The 18,386-nt window shown below is 44.3% G+C and overlaps 1 protein-coding gene across 1 annotated transcript in view; it reads right to left on the bottom strand.

Moving 5' to 3' along the window:
* Positions 1 to 8,193: 8,193 nt before the first annotated feature.
* The window catches only part of LOC141156813 (very-long-chain enoyl-CoA reductase-like), a 78,304-nt gene continuing 68,111 nt past the window's right edge, over positions 8,194 to 18,386 (bottom strand). Inside the window, exons 11-13 of the mRNA XM_073643221.1 lie at positions 15,812 to 15,900; positions 12,875 to 12,920; positions 8,194 to 12,789 (exon numbers count right to left, since the gene is read on the bottom strand). Of these exons, the coding sequence (XP_073499322.1) occupies positions 12,662 to 12,789; positions 12,875 to 12,920; positions 15,812 to 15,900 (263 nt within the window). The 3' untranslated portion in view covers positions 8,194 to 12,661. The remainder of the gene's footprint in view (positions 12,790 to 12,874; positions 12,921 to 15,811; positions 15,901 to 18,386) is intronic.

Here is an 18,386-nt window from a genome sequence, read left to right as displayed (position 1 = left end):
GGTCATCATTTTCTTTGGAGGTGGTAACACCAGCTGGTGTTGAGCGCTGTCCGACATCGATAGCACCACCTTTGGATCAAGGCAACCTAACATGTCCGCCTGCATCTTCCTCACAGACCGGCAGTTTGCCGGGGACACCCTTATCAACCCCGTCTAAGCACAATAGCCAGCCCTCGGTCCCTCAGATGTGGACAAGTAAAAGACCATTTCCTCCTAGCCATGAGAAAGCTAAGAGGTTGAATTTCACCATCTGCAAGCTCTTGGCTACAGAAATGCTGCCTTTCCGCCTGGTGGACACAGAGGATTTTCGAGACCTTATGTCCGTCGCAGTGCCCCAGTACCAGATGCCCAGTCGGCACTACTTCTCAAAGAAAGGTGTGCCTGCGCTCCACCAGCATGTCGCACACAACATCACCGCTTCTTTGAGAAACTCTGTGTGTGACAGGGTGCATTTCACCACAGACACTTGGACAAGTAGGCATGGACAGGGGCGTTACATGTCGCTGACTGGGCACTGGGTAACTATGGTGACAGCAGGACAAGGGGCTGCTGTCCAAGTCTTGCCGTCCCCACGAGTTGTGCGTCAATCCTCTTTATGTCAAAGTTCCTCCACTGCTTCTGCCTCCTCAACCTCCTCTCGGTCTTCCACCTGCACCCAAAGCCTGTCTGGTCATGCCACAAGCTTTCTAACTGCGCAGAAGGGATCCTGCACACCTCCTTACTATGCTGGCAGTAGGGCTCAACGTCATCAGGCGGTTTTTACATTGAAATGTCTGGGAAATGTGAGTCACACAGCTGAGGAGTTGTGGTCAGCTCTGGAGAACCAATTTCATGAATGGTTGTCTCCACTGGACCTGAAACCAGGGAAGGCCGTGTGCGACAATGCTGCAAACCTGGGTGCGGCCCTTCGCCGGGGCAATGTCACACACGTGCCTTGTATGGCTCACGTGTTGAACCTGGTTGTCCAGCAATTTTTAGCCCACTATCCCAGACTAGATGGCCTTCTGCAGAGGGCACGGTCGCTGTGTGCTCACTTCCGCCGTTCGCATCCCGCAGCTCAGCGACTTACATCTCTACAGAAGTCGTTGGGCCTGCCACTTCACCGGCTAAAATGCGATGTGCCTACCTGGTGGAATTCAACTCTGCACATGTTGCAGCGACTGTGGCAGCACCGACAAGCCCTGGTGCAATACGTTCTGACGTATAGCCTGGGCCAACGAGATTCAGAGGTGGGGCAAATCACGCTGGAGGAGTGGTCTCAGATCAGGGACCTATGCACCCTTCTGCACAGTTTTGAAATGGCGACGAAGATGTTTAGTGCTGACGATGCCATTATCAGCATGACTATTCTGGTGATTTACATGCTGGAGCACATGTTAAACAGAATTCGGAGTCAGGTGGTGGCACAAGAGGAGGTGGAGGAAGTAGAGGAGGAGGAGTTGTATGCGGAAGGGCTAACATCTGCAAGGTCCAGACGGTCGGCAGCACCAAGGCGGCAGGCATGTGAGGGTGGGGGAGATGGTTTTACCAGGGCGCATGGTAGCAGCCAAACTAGTGAGGAAGGTGCAGGAGCCCAGGAAGAAGTGGAGGACGAACTGATGGAAGACTCATCAGATGAGGGAGACCTTGATCACATTTCTGTTGTGCGAGGTTGGGGGGAGAGGACAGAGGAAGGAAGCATGATTGTTACCTCGCCACCAACACAACAGGGACTTGGTGCTCCTGGATGCGCAACACACATGAGTGCCTTCTTGCTGCACTACCTGCAACATGACCCTCGAATTGTGAGAATTAGAAATAATCCTGACTACTGGGTTGCCACACTGTTAGATCCCCGGTACAAAAGTAAATTTGCAGAAATTATTCCTGCCATAGAAAGGGATGCACGCATGCAGGAGTATCAGCAGAGACTGTTGCAGAATCTTACATGTGCTTTTCCACAAAATACCAGTGGTGCACGTAGTGAATCTCACAGTTCCAACTTGCCAACCGTGGGACCGTCAAGTGTTCAGCACTCAAACCGTAACAGAACCACAGTATCTGCTGGTAACATCAATTTTGCGGAATCATTTCACCACTTTTTTAGCCCATCCTTTGCAAGGCCACAGGAGACAAGAAGTCTGACACATAGTCAACGCCTAGAGACGATGGTACAGGAGTATCTCCAAGTAAACATTGAAGCCACGACTGTGTCACTGGACCCTTGCTCTTTTTGGGCTTCCAATCTGGATAAATGGCCGGAGCTAGCCACTTACGCCTTGGAGATCTGCCGGAGCTAGCCACTTACGCCTTGGAGATCTTGTCATGCCCCGCAGCCAGCGTTCTGTCTGAACGTGTGTTCAGCGCTGCTGGTGGTGTGCTGACAGATAAGCGCACGCGGCTCTCCACTGATAATGTAGACAGACTCACGTTCATAAAGATGAACAAATCATGGATCCGAAACGACTTTTCTACCCCTGTGTCATCCTGGGGAGAGTAAAAGCTTGATGATTGGTTAAAATCACCCTACCAACCGTTTTAAGCTTTCAAATTACTAATCATGTTTATCTGTATCTTGGCTGGAAAATAATTTGGGCTTTGTAGCAGTGTGCAGCACTGATTCTATTAGGCCATCTATAATAAGCTCCACCAGATTTAAAATTACTAATCATGTTTATCTGTATCTTGACTGGAAAATAATTTGGGCTTTGTAGCAGTGTGCAGCACTGATCCTATTAGGCCATCTATACTAAAGCTTCACCAGATTTAAAATTAATAATAATTTTTAGCTGCATCTAGCCCGGAAAATAATTTTGGGGCTCCGAGATGCGCAAGACACATAAGTGCCTTCTTGCTGCACTACCTGCAGCATGACCCTCATATTGTCAGAATTCGAAGTAATCATGACTACTGGGTTGCCACACTCTTAGATCCCCCAAACTTTTCGATCAACCTTTTCATTTTAATAAAGACCAAAAAAATGGTCATTTTTGAAATTATAAGCATTAGCAGGTTGTTAGAAACTGAAATCAAACAGTTTTCAACTCAAAACTTTATTCTAGGTGATGTTACATTTTCACATAGGACCCCTTGTTCGAAAGGAGCTTCTGAACTCTCTCGTCCATTGAATTTGTCAGGTTTTGGATGGTTTCTGCTTCAATTGTTTTGCATGAGGACAGAATACCCTCCCAGAGCTGTTGCTTAGATGTGAACTGCCTCCCGCCATCATAGACACTCCTTTTAATGATGCTCCAAAGGTTCTGAATGGGGTACAGGTCAGGGGAGCATGGGGGTCACACCATAAGTTTGTCCCCTTTTATGCCCATATCAGCCAGAGATGCAGATGTTTTATGTGCAGCATGAGATGGTGCATTATCATGCAGAAAAATGATCTTGCTGTGAAATACACGGTTCTTCTTCTTGAACCATGGCAGGAAGTGCTGTTTGAGAAAATCCACATACATTATGGAGTTCATCTTTAGCGCCTTCAGGGATCCTAAAGGGGCCGACAATCTTTCTCCCCATGATTCCAGCCCAAAACATTACTCCACCTCCTCCTTGTTGGCGCTGTAGCCGTGTTTGCGCGGGGTGTCCATCAACCAGCCATCCTCCACTCCATCCATCTGGACCATCGAGCGCTGCACGGCACTCATCCGTGAACAAAACAGTTTTGAAATCAGTCTTCATGTAATGTTTGGCCCACTGGAGCCGTTTCTGCTTGTGTGAAGTGGATAGAGGAGGTCGACAGGATGGCGTATGCACAGCTGCAAACCTCTGAAGGACCCTGCATCTTGTTGTTCGGGGGACGTTGGAGGCACAAGCAGCTTCAAAAACTTGTCTGCTGCTATGACAAGGCTTTTTTGCCGCTGCTCTTTCAACCTGACGTAATTGCCTGTAGGAAAGAGTCCTCAATTTGCCCTTATCAGCACGCACACGTGTGTACTGTGAATCAGCTACATACTTCTTGATTGCCAAGACACTTCATCCTGATCATCGCACAATGTTGATTGTAGTCATGCCTTGACCTAAACACTCCACAATTTGTTGCTTCTCAGCAGCCGACACATCCTTTTTCTTTCCCATTTTGGCAGAAAATGTAGGCTGCTTAATAATGTGAGACAACCTTCTTAAGTAGTCTTGCCTTTCATTGGACACACCTGCCAAACTAATTAGCACAGGTGTCTGCAATTGCTTACAGTGATATAAAGAGCCCTGACACACATCACCATCAATGAGTTTAACTGACAAACAAACAAATTCTTCCCTTATCACTCCTAAACACTTTTTGCATAATAATTTGGAACGCAGTGTACATGTGCTTTTCCACAAAACACCAGCGGTTCACGTAGTGAATCTTACAGTTCTAACTTGCCAACCGTGGTCTGTATGGAGTTGTTCAATAAAGGGCCCAAAATTAAGATAACATAGATGGGAGAGGTCTCTATGAATAGGAATTCCTAAGTATTTGATACCCTGTGAGGGCCAGGCAAAGGGAAAGTTGGACTGGATGGAATCCTATATGGATTTGGGGAGGGAGACATCAAGGGCCTCAGACTTCGCTGCATTGATTTTAAAATTTGACCATGTAACAAAGTGATCTATTTCAGCCATAACAGCATGGATGGATATATGTGATTGAGTGATATATACTAGGACATCATCAGCAAATAGAGAGCACTTGTACTCGGTGCCTCCCACCTCAATCCACCTAATATTGGGGTTATGGCGAATTGATGAGAGCAGGTGCTCCGTCACTAGGATGTATAAGAGAGGGGACAGAGGACATCCCTGCCTTGTCCCATTGGTGATTGTGAAAGGTGATGAAAATGTTCTGATGCACCCCCTGGGCCTTGGGACACCCGGAGCCGGACCCTTTTTGGTGGATGCTGGTGGTTGTAGTCTTCGTGGCGGTGACCCGGTTCCGTGGCTCAGGGTGGTCAAACCAGTGGCGGAACTATTTATGTGGTTTTGATGTTTAAATGTCCGACTACGCCACCCGTGGATTGCGGTCAGAGTGAACCGCCGCTGCAGGGCAGACCGCTGAGGCTGGTGTTGTGGGTGCAGCAGAGCGTAGCATAACTCCCCACGGGAGGAGTATAGCCTCAGGGCAGTGTATGTGGAGGATGGGGGTGATGGTGCAGGGCAGCAGCAGTAACGACACGGAGTCAGTGATGCAGTCCAGGGCCTTTACTCACAGTTCTTATTATCCAGACCACGTCTGCAGGTAACGGCTGCCCACGTCGTACTGTGCTCACCAGGTGAGGGGCTCAGACAACTCCCAGATAACTTTGGAGCGCTTCACAGGACCCCCTTTGTGTGTCCTTTGTCTGGCCTTTCTTACCAACCCTTCTGTCCGGCTGCCTCGGGCCTCCTCTTGGTAAACTTGGCGCCAGTTTCCCTGACCCTATGTGGTGCCTTCCTAGCGGGTGTAGCGAGGGGCTGCGCCACATAAAATGTCACAGCCTCCGGTTTGTAGCTGAGGGTCGTTTCCTGCCTCCACTAGTTTCGGGGACCGGTCTCCCCCTTTGGCCTGACCCCTCCACACAGGTGGATTCGGGCGTGCGGTGGCGACTCGCCCGTCCGCACCCCTGGGATCCCTTCATTCCTCGTTCCTGGAGCCTTCTCCGCTCCTCTTCCTTCCTTCTCCCTCTTCCAGGCCTGGGCCTCTGTTACTAGGCCCGCCTCCGGAGCAGAGCTCATGCAGAGCCCCTGCTCCCTGCCACTTCTGCTCAGACTTCTCTGCACTGAACTAAGATGGTGCCCACCTTTTATACTCCCTTCTCAATGCACCCAGGAACTGCTTCCTCCCTGCTCCTGCACTACAGGGTTCCCCTTCCTCAGTGTTCCCTCCCCCCACTCCAGCCAGGGACAGGGACTGTCGTGCCCATCTCAGAGGCATATTGGTCGCCCTGCCCCACGGCAATGTGGTGTAATGCATGCAGGTGTCGGGTCCTGATCCACACTCCATCCTTACCTGAGAGTGAGATATCACACCTCTGGGTGAGGTGCAATACCTCTGTAGCAACCGAGCCCTCAGGGTGCTACAGTTCCATTTATCTTCAGCCTAGGTGACGTATTGTGATACAGGGCCGTGATTTTGGCTATAAAAGGGTCCCCTAGACCCCTACCCCAAGCTTTTTAAGAGAATCATATATGGCGTGCCAGGAGACTCTATGGAATGCTTTCTCAGCATCCAACGAGAGTATCTAATTACAAATTTTTAACTGCATCTAGCCCAGGAAATACTTTGTGCCTAGTAGCAGTGTCTGCTAGTCAGCGGATTATCCCGGCTGTTAAGCAAGCTACACCACCTGTAGTTTAGGCACTTAATTTTTTCAAAGGAAATGCTTCGGGACCATGGGATACTCAGTGAAGAGCATCAGGAGGCACCCCAAGGCATAGGGGCTGGGACTGGTAGTAGGATGCCTTGCGGTGGACAGCCGAGCTCGATCCTTATAAAAGCTTTTTAACTGCAGCAGCTTTAGTGGACGCTACTGGAGCTGGAATTACGCGGCTGCTGGCATGAGACTTGCCCTCCAATAGATCCTTGTAAATGGATTTAAAGTGTATTCATTCAAATTAGAGAGACAATTTAAATTAAAAAGCTTAGAGCTGCCTCCACCACAGGGGGGCTCGCTCGACCCACCAGCGGACAGGCACCAGTATTGGGAGAGGGGGGCTGGCCATCAGGGTTCACCGCGGCTCTGGCACAAACCCGGCGACACGGAGGTGGCACGGGCAGGAGCGGACTGGCCGTGTCGGCTTCTCACTTTTTGGATTTTAGAAGGGCATGACATGCCTATATCTGTGTCTCCCCCTCCTTTTACTCCTCCACCTCTTTTATTTTCGCATGACTATATGTACTTGTCACTTTTCCATGTGTTAGTTATGTCTTCTGAGCAGTTTGTCAGCTTTTGGACACCTTTGAAGGTGTTTTCTATGTGTTTCTATGTGTTTTTGTTTGCCTGCCATTGGTTTTAACGGTGTTCGAAGGTGTTCGACGAACAGTTCGACGAACAGTTCGGCGAACACACGGGTGTTCGACGAACCGAACCGAACTCGAACACTACGGGGGTGGCTCAACACTACTAGTGATAGCTTTTTATGCTTTTAGACTTTTATTCCTAAGCTCTCTCAGCTCAATACCAGTCACCAGCTTTTTTCTATTAAATAGTTACTAGTTAAAGGAAATCTGTGTTTTTTTCACCTAATTTGAGAGCAGCATAATATAGAGAGTGAGAGAGACTTACTGGGCTGTTTGTTGCAGTTGTGATAAAACCACAGTTTTAATCAGCATGAAATTATCCCTAGAGGACTAGTAAACCTACTGGCTTGTAGTTTAGCCACACCCCCACCACTGATTGGCAGCTTTCTGCCTATGCGCAGTGTACAAATAAATCTGCCAATCAGTAGTGTGGGCGGGATTATACACAGCTCAGCGTTCAGAGAACTGGTAGATCTGCAGCAGATGAAACAGTGATTTTATCAAAACTGTAACAAGCAGTCCAATAAGTGACACATCGTTGGAATCAGGCCCTCTGTCCCTACATTATTCTGCTCTCAGATAGAGTAGCAAAATCCTGGAGACAGATTCCCTTAAAACTGCATTAAAGTACGAATTTAAAATATAAAAAACTGTCCGTTTTGTGGTTTGTTTTTTTTACCCAAAAATCATGCCACTATTGTTCACAGGTTGTGTGTTGTATTGCAGCTTACTCAAAGCTGAGCTGCAGTCCCAGATACAACCCCTGGACATGGGTGGAGAGTAGTGATGAGCGAGCGCGCTCGTTTAACCCTTTAACCGAGTATGCTCGGGTGCTTACCGAGTATCTTCGGCATGCTCGTATATTATGTTCGAGTCCCTGTGTGTGCATGATTTATGACTGTTAGCCGCAACACATGTGAGGATTCCCTATCAAAAAGGTAATTTCTGTATGTGCTGAGGCTGTCCAACAGCCATAAATCATGCAGACACAGGGACTCGGACATAATATACGAGCACACCGAAGATGCTCGGTGAATGGGTTAAATGAGCACGCTCGCTCATCACTAGTGGAGACGTTTCAGGATGAAAGCAGCCATGTTTTCTAAATTTTTTTTTTTTACTACCCTTTTAATTGCAATATATAGTTGGCTCGACAAGCGACACTTACTATCCAATATAATGAATCACACATAAAAATGATCATCTATAAAAACTCATTTTATTACTCGATGTACAGATTTATACAGACTGTATGGCTTTTCTACTGCTGTAAAAAATACACAGCACAAAACAGCAACGGTTTATTAGTTGGTTATATGGCTTCAGTTGGTATTTTAGGAAAACTCTGTAATAAGCTTTGGCTTTTAAATGGTGCATAAGGCTTCTTGTATATATCGAGGACCTAAAAAGAAGTTTGATTTCTACAAAGCTTTTTGCGCCTCTGTGCTGGGATTGAACAAGGTGGTTAAATGCGTGATCTAATGTTCCTTACGCTTGAGTGGCCACATAAACTTTATGACCTCGCAAATAGTTTTTCAGCTAATTCTCAGAAAGTTTTTGCTCTCTCTAATTCAATTTTATTTTTCCATTATATTGTGATTTGGTAATTAGTAGAAAAATTGGATAAAGCACCTAAAACAAAACACTAGACAGAACATTAATAAAATATGTTCCAATAAAAATTACTTAAAGGGTTATTACCATCTTCATAAATAGGTATTGTTGGATAGCACCTGTAAAAGCAAGCACTTTGGCTGAAAATTGTAATAAATCGTAAACTGCAATTCTTGAGATATTAACACTTCCTTTCTTTTCAGCTTGTTGCCTTGGAGATTGACCACCTCTGCTGTCTATTATAATAGACATAATATAAATATTTAATAGATTAATATAATATTTATTAGTGGCCGAACATGAGCAGTGCTAACAAGCTCTTTGAATTGAGCTTGTAAGCACTGTTTTGAGGCTGACGGGACCGCTGAAGCAGCTATTACCTCCTAATTCTGGCCAGCTTCACTGCAGTGCTTACAAGCTAGACAGCAGCGGTGGTCGGTCTCCTAGGAATCAAACTGTACAACAGAATTTAAAAGTGTTAATATCTCAAGACCAGCTGCAAATTCTAACAAACAGTATATTGAAAAAGTGAATACGAAGATGGGATTAACCTTTTAAAACTGAGGAAAATTAGAAAAATTATTTATTGCATTGAGGGAGGCAAAGTACCGACAAATGTTTCACCAGCACCAGGAATCAGGGAGTCATCTTCCAGTCCTAACATGAGTGCTAAACACCATCTTTCACTTTCCGGAATAAAATGTATTTTGGAGTCACACAAGCCTTGACCTCTCATTTAAGGTCCACGCACATGTAGTCCATAAAGGTCCACATTACAAAGCTATGGGCACTCCGTGTACTGCCATATGCCATAAAAAGATCCAATCAAACCAATAGTAAAAAAAATAAAGAAAAAAGGCACTCCAGTTATGATACTCAATTGGTCATCAGCTCAACTTTCACGTGTTGTGACTTTACCAGGGAGTCGGTAACCAAGGTCCGGACCTGTTAAAACTTGTATAAGTAGAAAAAAACAGCTCACCAAGGCTCTAGGCGTGTAGAAACGCGGATTCCATGGGACCAAATGTGGAAGTAAATAAGGAAAAAGGGTTCCTGCTTCATAAACATTGCAAAATTTTATTGAGAAAAATGTTTAAAAAGATTTCATGTCATGGTGGAACAAGCAACACGTTTCGAACGCAAGCTGCGTTCTTTGTCAAAGCTTAAACTTGCTTTGCCAAAAGCTGATAAAACAATAAAATAAGTTTGCATCATAACTGAAGTACCTTGGTTCTTCTCTACTGAGGGTAGATGAGAACAACCAACAATGGACAATACTTTGAGAAGGAGTATTATTTTTTTTCCTAAACATATCTTTGCAATTTAGGGTTTATCATCCTGCCAAGGAAACTAAAGTTGGTCATACACTTATGTTAAAAGGACAACCTTTTTTTGCATATATTTGCCAATTGAAGTCTAATTGAGCCTTGTGGACATCAGAGCAAAATTCAGAGCTTTAGGAAAAAGGGTGTCTAAATCAATTAAAAGTTCAGTGAATGGTCCCACACTGTAGGTGTAGCTGTCAAATCAAACAGGGAATGGTGAAATCATTGCGTAGGACCATCCAATGGACGCCAAGTAAGCAGAGATTCCAAGCAGCTCAATATTACGCCCTTCAGTCGGTAGAGTAGCTGCTATGGGGGGAGGGAATAGTGGGTGTTTATCCTAGACCCAATCACACAGTTGGGTTGCTGCGAAGTGACCACCATGTTTAACTGTGTGGGCATGCACAGAAGTCGCCCTGCCCTACCACACTCCGCTCTGTAGACCGCAGGACACTTTGGGCCAGAGGCCTACAGAATCGCAGGAGCATGCACAGAATGTCAGAGTCCCATTAGAAGTGGTGTGATGCTTTACCACGTCACTCCGCCTAGATGCTGACTGCACTCAAGGACACTCCAGGATCCGATGGTTAGGTGAATACATAGACCCAAATTCATTAAGACTGGCTTTGTACACGCCGTTCTTAATGACTGTAACGCTAGAGAAAGATGTGCCTAATTCATTAAGAAGTGCACGCCACTGTATGAATTAGGTGCACCTTACAAGTGTCTTTGGCAAAATTACATTTCTGGTTACACCACTAAATTGGCGTAACAATTTATGAATTAGACAGGCCGGCCTAGCCATGCCCCGTCCCACTCATGGTGGGGACTACTGGTGTGAAAACTCCAAAGTCACAACATTTCTGAGTTGCACAAAAATTTTGTGACATTGATGGTGATTTATGCCAGAAAACAGGCGTAAACACCTTTATGAATCGGGCCATAGTGTTTATTTCTTTTAGTTTGAGTCGCCACTTGTCTGGGGATGTGAGAACATCATACTTTGTGTGGGAGACCTGTGCGGCCCTCATACTGCGTGCAGGGGGCTGTGGGTGCCATCATACTGTATGTGGAGTGCTGTGGGGGTGATAATCTGTGTGTGCAGGGCTAAAGGTCATCATACTGTGTGAGAAGGGCTTGGGGGGCCATTATATATGTGTGGGGGGCTTTGGGAACCATCATACGGTGTAAGGTGAAACTGTGGGGTCCATCATTTTGTGTATGTGGAGGGAACTTTGGGGTGCATTACACTTTGTGGTGGGATGCTATGGGGGCCATCATACCATAAGTAGAGGGCTGCGGGAGCCATCATACTGTGTGTGGGGGAAACTGTGGAGTACATCATACTGTGTATGGGGGGCTATGGAGGCATTGTACTGTGTGGGGAGGGCTGTGGGGGCCATCAAAATATGTGTGGGTGGCTGTGAGGGATCACATTTTGGGTTGGGGCTGTGGGATCCCTCATACTATGTGTGGGGGTTGTGGGTTCCACCTTACTATGTGGGGGCCAGTAGAGCCATCATGCTGTGTGTGCAGGACTGTAGGGGCCATCATATAGCGTGTGGGAGGCTTTATGAGCAATCATACAGAGTGTGGGAGGCTGTGGGGGCCATCAAGCAGATTGTGGGGGTAACATCGGGTAACATTATTATTTTATAGGGGCACTCAGAACAATTTTAGCTGTTAAGTGGGAAGTTAAAGAGAAATTAATACATTATAAGGGACACTCATGATATTATAACTTTCAAAAGGGGCACACAGAAGGCATAATGATTTTCTAGAGGCAAAATGTGAGTACTATTACTTTCTAGGGCACTCACAGAGGGCATTATTATTTTCTAGGGGTAATTTTACCATCTATAAGTCATTTTACTACGTAAGGGGCACAGTGTTGGACATTATTATGGGGGGGCGCTAAGAGGCGCACTGTTTTGTGTCACACAGCAGGTGCAGTAAAAGGGACACATACCACAGCAACGGCTCAGTGTTGGGGTATCAGCAGGATGAGGAGATTGTGCAGATTGGGAATAGATGAGGACGAGGCTGGAAATGTGAGAAGTCAGATGTGTGTTTGTTGGAAACTCTGCAGATGAGTCTGGAAGAAATTATAATGGTGGTGTGAGCCAGATAGAAAACATTGGAAAAGTGAACGACTCCATCAGAAAGAACGTCAGCTGTAAGTCACCATCTATAACTGTACTGTAATATCTTATACGTTCTGCAGAGCTACTAGAGACCACTATACAGTCACTGTATGGCAGTAATACTTATTAGGGTGTGCTAATGTAGTTGTACACAGGGTTATGTACGTTAGGGGCCCACTCAGATGTGTTTTGCCCCCCATGCGTATTATGATGACCCCGACAGCGCCTGTGCTAAACCCCTAGCTACGCCTCTGCCTTTAGTAAACAGTACAGGAAAAATCTTTGACGAATGAAACATGTTATGTCCTGAAATGTGTACCGTGAGACCCAGCAGTGTCACATTCATTGAGGGTAAAACCTTATTGACACATACAGTATGGCACATTGTATTGTGATGTCTGCATCCTCTTTAAAAACGGCCGTTGTCACTGTTATAACTGTATGCAGTTGTTTTACAGTAATGGATGTTACATTGTTCCAAATCTGCAGAAAAAGCCATACGAAAAAAATATGTTAAAAAATGTAATGCTGTTCTGAGCATACCCTTATAAGCTAGAATTCAGTATCAAATGTTAAAACAAAGTATTAGAAATGTCCTCTTTGCATATGTGTCTTCAGAGTAGAAAGGGGATTATTGACATCCGAATTCTTGGATAGTCCTTGAACTCCCTGATATATCTATGATGTTTTTCTTTTGCCCAGATTGTCATCTGAATAAAACCAATCAATGTAAACAGTCCAACTGCGAACAAAAATAAGATGGGACATGAGACAGAGAATTGACATGGAGAGCAAGTATAGATTGTGGTAGGGCAAAGAATTCATACCTGGAACACACTGGGTCATCACAGTGAAACTAATCCAACTTCCTACCTAGAAAATAATGTCTAGCGTTAGAGAAAAGGCTTTTCTTTCATGTCTGGTATTGCTGCCCTGCCTTTACCATTTAAGTGAATGGAGCTGAAATACCAGACACAACCTCATGGAAACTAGTTCCCATCATCAAAAAAAAAAAAAAAAAAACAGATTTTTTTTTCTTTTCTTTTTTTTTTTTTTTTCATGCTTTACTCTTGTTGGAAAAGTTCAATTATTTCAAATGAAATGTAAGTGATAACTGACTATCTGGACTATCTGGACTATTGTCTGGACGCCAGACAATGAAATTATGGATGTCTACGAGGGGTTATTACAATTATATATGTATATCACGGCCAGCGTTAGGCAGGAGGGTGGGGAACTGGGCCATTTCTCAGGGGTGCCACTCTATTAGGGGCCCCTGGCATTTCTATTCCAAAGTTAGGACTGCTAAAGGACTATTGGTGACATCACGGACATATGACCAAGGGTCCTTTAACTGTAGAAGTTTAAAAGAATTAAAGAGGAGATCTCTGGAGATGGACTTGAACAAAAATTGTTGAAAAATATCAACAATCTCAAGGTTACAAGTCCTCAGACAGTGCTCTTCTCCTCTTTCTGTTCTCTATGCTTAGTGTGACACACACAGACACACAATGCAAAGATTAAGTAAACGTCTCCCCTTTTTTATCTGGTTTCAGACGTGATTTTCATATTGCCCATACCTGTTACTTGCCACAGGTGAGTTTAAACGCAAGTCACATGCTTGAAACAAAGTTGTTTACCCACAATTTGGAAAGTTGCTAACAATTTTGTCCGGCCCATTTTTGGGGTTTTGTGTGAAATTTTGTCCAATTTGCCTTTTTTTCTGTTTTTTGTTTTGTTCCAATACACACAAAGGTAATAAACATGTGTATAACAAAACATGTGTAACTGCAATAATTTACTGGGATAAATCCTTCATTTTCTGGAACAATTTAAAGGGTGACAACACTTTGGGCCATGACTGTATGTGTATGTGCATATACATGTTTATGTTGACATGATTATATTTGAATACATGTTCATTTTTGTTCAAGAATAAATGTGGATTGTTGTTCATGGACATTCCCTGAAAATAAGCCCTAACCCATCTTTAGGTTTTGTATACAATGGTATATTGGATAGCAATCACATCTAGAGCCAAGAAGTTATAAATGTGAAGTGCAGAGGCTCAATGATAGATGAGGTTAATTATTTTTAAGTGCATTCATCCTAGTAGATAAATGGTAGTCACATAAAGAAAAAAGATAAAATGTATGTTCACCCAAGGCAAATGGTACTGCAGAAATTTCCAACATTGAAAAATCGGGTGTTTATGCATCGTGTGCAAATATTTCTGCACAGCCCATTCAGATGGTCATTGACATTTCTGGAGCAAATCTGCTATGTGAGAATATAACCTTATATTTCACATTTTTAGATTGTATGCCAGGTTTACAAAGAAAAAAAAAAGAAATGCATGCTTAAAATTGCTAAATCTGCTATTAAGTAGAGATTAGCTAACCCGTTCAGGGAGAGAGAAAAAGAGAGAAAAAGAGAGAATAAGAGAGAAAAAGAAAAAGAGAGAGAAAAAGAGAGAGAGAGCAAGAGCGAGAGAGAGAGCTAGAGAGAAAGAGAGAGAGCGAGAAAGAGAGAGAGCGAGAAAGAGAGAGCGAGAGAAAGAGAGAGCGAGAGAAAGAGAGAGCGAGAGAAAGAGAGAAAGAGAGAGGAAGAGAGAGAAAGAGAGAGAGAGAAAGAGAGAGAGAGGAAGAGAGAGAGAGGAAGAGAGAGAGAAGAAGAGAGAGAGAAGAAGAGAGAGAGAGAGAGAGAGAGGGAGATCTTCCAGCTCCAAAGTTTGGGTCCCCATTGATTTCTATGGAGTTCCGGTTCAAGTTCTAGTACCCAAATCAATTTTGAATTAAAGTTTGGTCGAATCCGACGAACCCAAACTTCCGCGGGTCCGCTCATTCCTGCTATTAAGTCAGGTTTTTCACGGTACATGTATTTTTAAATGGCAATATTTTTGATTATCACAATTTTTATTAGGAAAAATAAAATTTTAATCTTGCAATTTGAATACTGGCCACTGGCGATCTTATAAATTCCTACTTCTTGTCCTTTCATGGAGAATTTACAGCAGGCTCCTTATCATCAGAGGCAGGATTACAATGGCAGGTATCGCCTGTATACACAGCTGATAGCACAGGATCCACTTATCAGAATAGGCGATGTCACAACTCCTCCTGCTCTCCCTCCATTTGCACATGCTCATTAGATGCTTCAATACAAAATATAAGGTCGGAGTTCATTGTGGCTAATGTACATGTGCTGTTTGCTGAAACAGCAAAAAGTTAGAATCTAAAAAAAAAAAACAAAAAAAAAAATAGTACCCAGTGTAAAAAAAGCAAGATATCATTTTATTTTATTTTTAATACAAATTGTGATATGCTTAAAAAAGATTTTTAAAAAAATTGCCAAAATGTTTTAAAAATGTATTTAAACACGAACCCTGATTTAATCAATAGGTAATTTTCTGATGAAAGCTTCCCTTTAAACCATCTATGTAGGACATAATCATTTGAACAGCACCCCCATGTAATACTAGAGAAATGTCCGGCTAGCCATAGTTTTCCCTACTTCTGTTTTCTTTACAATCTAAACACGTATTTTATTTTCCTCTACTCTTAAATGTAGCTTTAGGAAAGAAACTGACTGCACTGCACATCTAGCTAAGCCTCTGCACTCTATTTGTTATATATGTCAGCAGGAGAAAGGGACGTCAGCAAACTTACAGACGCTTCTGCCAGAACTTCCATTATAGCCAGCATTTACTTTAATCAGATTAGGACGTTAATTTGTTCACGGAGTGATGAGATGCCAATACCTACCTCATAGGTATAGTTAGGACATGACACAAAGAAAAACAACCATGTAAAAGGATTCCGTGTGGGAAAGGGATACTTCCGAGACCTGGGACCTGAAAGGGATGAAAACCCATTAAGTTATGTTCAGATACTGAGGATTTTTATCAGATGCTTACAAAAAAATCCACAATTATTTTAGAATACAGTACTAGTGAATGTGGTTTTACAAAACCCTCTCACACGGAATTTAGAGCATGTGGAAGGTTTTTTTTTTATCTATTTTTTTTAACTAGCAGATTTAAAGAGGTTGTCCACTACTTTTACATTAATGTTCTATCCTTAAGACAGGTTATCAATGTCTGATCGGCCGGGGTCTGACAACCGGCACCCCAGCTGCTATCAGTGTCAGTGGCCACCGGCCGGAAGTACCGTATTTTTCGGACTATAAGACGCACTTTTTCCCTCCAAAATTTTTGAGGAAAATTGGGGGTGCGTCTTATAGTCCGAATGTTGCTGGGGGGGGGTGTATATATATACACATATACAGTATATATACATACATACACATACACTGTGCTGGGGGAGCGGTTGCGGCGGAGGAGCGGGGCACAGGAGGCAGCAGCCGCCTGCTGCAGCCTACACTGTCATAGGCGTGGGTAGCACTAAATATTCATGCTCCTTAATAGCGGCACACAATGTATCAGCAGCGCGTGGGGGTGGGTAAATATTCATGCCCTTTAACAGCAGGCACACGCGATCGCCCGGCAGCAGGAGCCGCGCTGTGGCTATGCTGTGTGCCGGCTATTAAGGAGCATGAATATTCACTGCTCCCCGCGCACACAGTCCCGGCGTGGGGAGCAGTGACTTCCGGCAGCTGATCTCTCCTTGTGAGCCACGCTTGGCAGTGACGTCATACACGGCTCACATGTAGAGATCAGTGCGGGCAGACAGGATGCAGCGCTGGAGGTGAGAAGAAAGGTGAGTAGGAGTGTTTATTTTTTTATGTGCAGCCTGATGGGAATTAGGGGGACCATGCATACCAGGATAGGGATGAGGGGTGCCATGCATACCAGGATAGGGATGAGGGGTGCCATGCATACCAGGATAGGGATGAGGGGTGCCATGCATACTAGGATAGGGATGAGGGGTGCCATGCATACCAAGATAAGGATGAGGGGTGCCATGCATACCAAGATAAGGATGAGGGGTGCCATGCATATCAGGATGGGGATGGGAGCCAGGTATAATAGGAAGGGGGGCATATCTACCAGGATGGGGGATTTTATCAGAATTGGGGGACATTACCCCTATTCCAGTGTCAGCAGCAGACCCGCTCCCCTTAACAGTGCATCGTGACTACATTTTTTGCTTACATTTTTTTCTATTTTCCTCCTCTAAAATCTAGGTGCGTCTTATGGTCCGGTGCGTCTTATCGTCAGAAAAATACGGTACTTACTTGCGGAGCTTGGGCGTCTACTTGTAGTGCCCGCCGCAGGGTACTGCACATCCGACTCCTATTCAAATCAATAGGAAGCGGATGTGCAGTACCCTGCGGCGGCCACTATCAGAAGTCAGCCAGTTCCGCAAGCAAGTACAGGTGCATCTCACTAAAATAAGAATATCATCAAAACGTTAATTTATTTCAGTTCTTCAATACGAAAAGTGAAACTCATATTATATAGAGTCATTACAGAGTGATCTATATCAAGTGTTTATTTCTGTTAATGTTGATGATTATGGCTTACAGCCAATGAAAACACAAAAGTCATTATCTCAGAAAATTAGAATACTTTATAACAGCTTGAAAAATTATTTTAAAATCCAAAATGTTGGCCTACTGAAATGTATCATAAAAAAGAAAAATGAGCTGCACTCACCAGTCCTTAAAAGCAGTATCTTTATTCCATAAGGATAAAAAGTCCGGCAAGCAGGGAGAGAGGGGAAGAAAAAAGCTAATTTTTCTTTCTTATGGTTATTTTGGACTGTTTAAACTTTTTTATGAGCTTTTGCACCTGAAATGTTACAAAGCCCTATTTAGGTGTCTGCATTGTACATGTTCATCTTTGCACTGACTATTGCAGCTGCTTGCAGGTGGTGCAGGTTTTTTACTTTCCTTGCTGTAAGATCTACTGAACTGTATGTTCAGTAAATGCCCTCAATACTTGGTCGGGGCTCTTTTTGCATCAATTACTGCATCAATGCAGCGTAGCATGGAGGTGATCAACCTGTGGCACTGCTGAGGTGTTATGGAAGCCCAGGTTGCTTTGATAGCAGCCTTCAGCTCGTCTGCATTGTTGGGTCTCTCATCTTCCTCTTGACAATACCCCATAGATTCTCTATGGGGTTAAGGTCAGGCGAGTTTGCTGGCCAATCAAGTACAGTGATACCGTTGTTTGTAAACCAGGTATTGGTACTTTTGGCAGTGTGAACAGGGGCCAAGTCCTGCTGGAGAATGACATTTCCATCCCCAAAAAGCTTGTCGGCCGAGGGAAGCATGAAGTGCTCTATATGTCCTGGTAGACGCGCTGACTTTGATCTTGGTAAATCACAGTGGACCTACACCAGCAGATGACATGGCTCCCCAAACCATCACTGATTG

This window comes from Phyllobates terribilis, unplaced genomic scaffold (assembly GCF_046119375.1).
Source record: "Phyllobates terribilis strain yellow unplaced genomic scaffold, ASM4611937v1 Scaffold_8__6_contigs__length_399053987, whole genome shotgun sequence".
NCBI classification, from domain to species: Eukaryota; Metazoa; Chordata; class Amphibia; order Anura; family Dendrobatidae; genus Phyllobates; species Phyllobates terribilis.
Note: the sequence above shows the minus strand (reverse complement) of the source record. Positions and strands in the feature narration are given on the sequence as shown.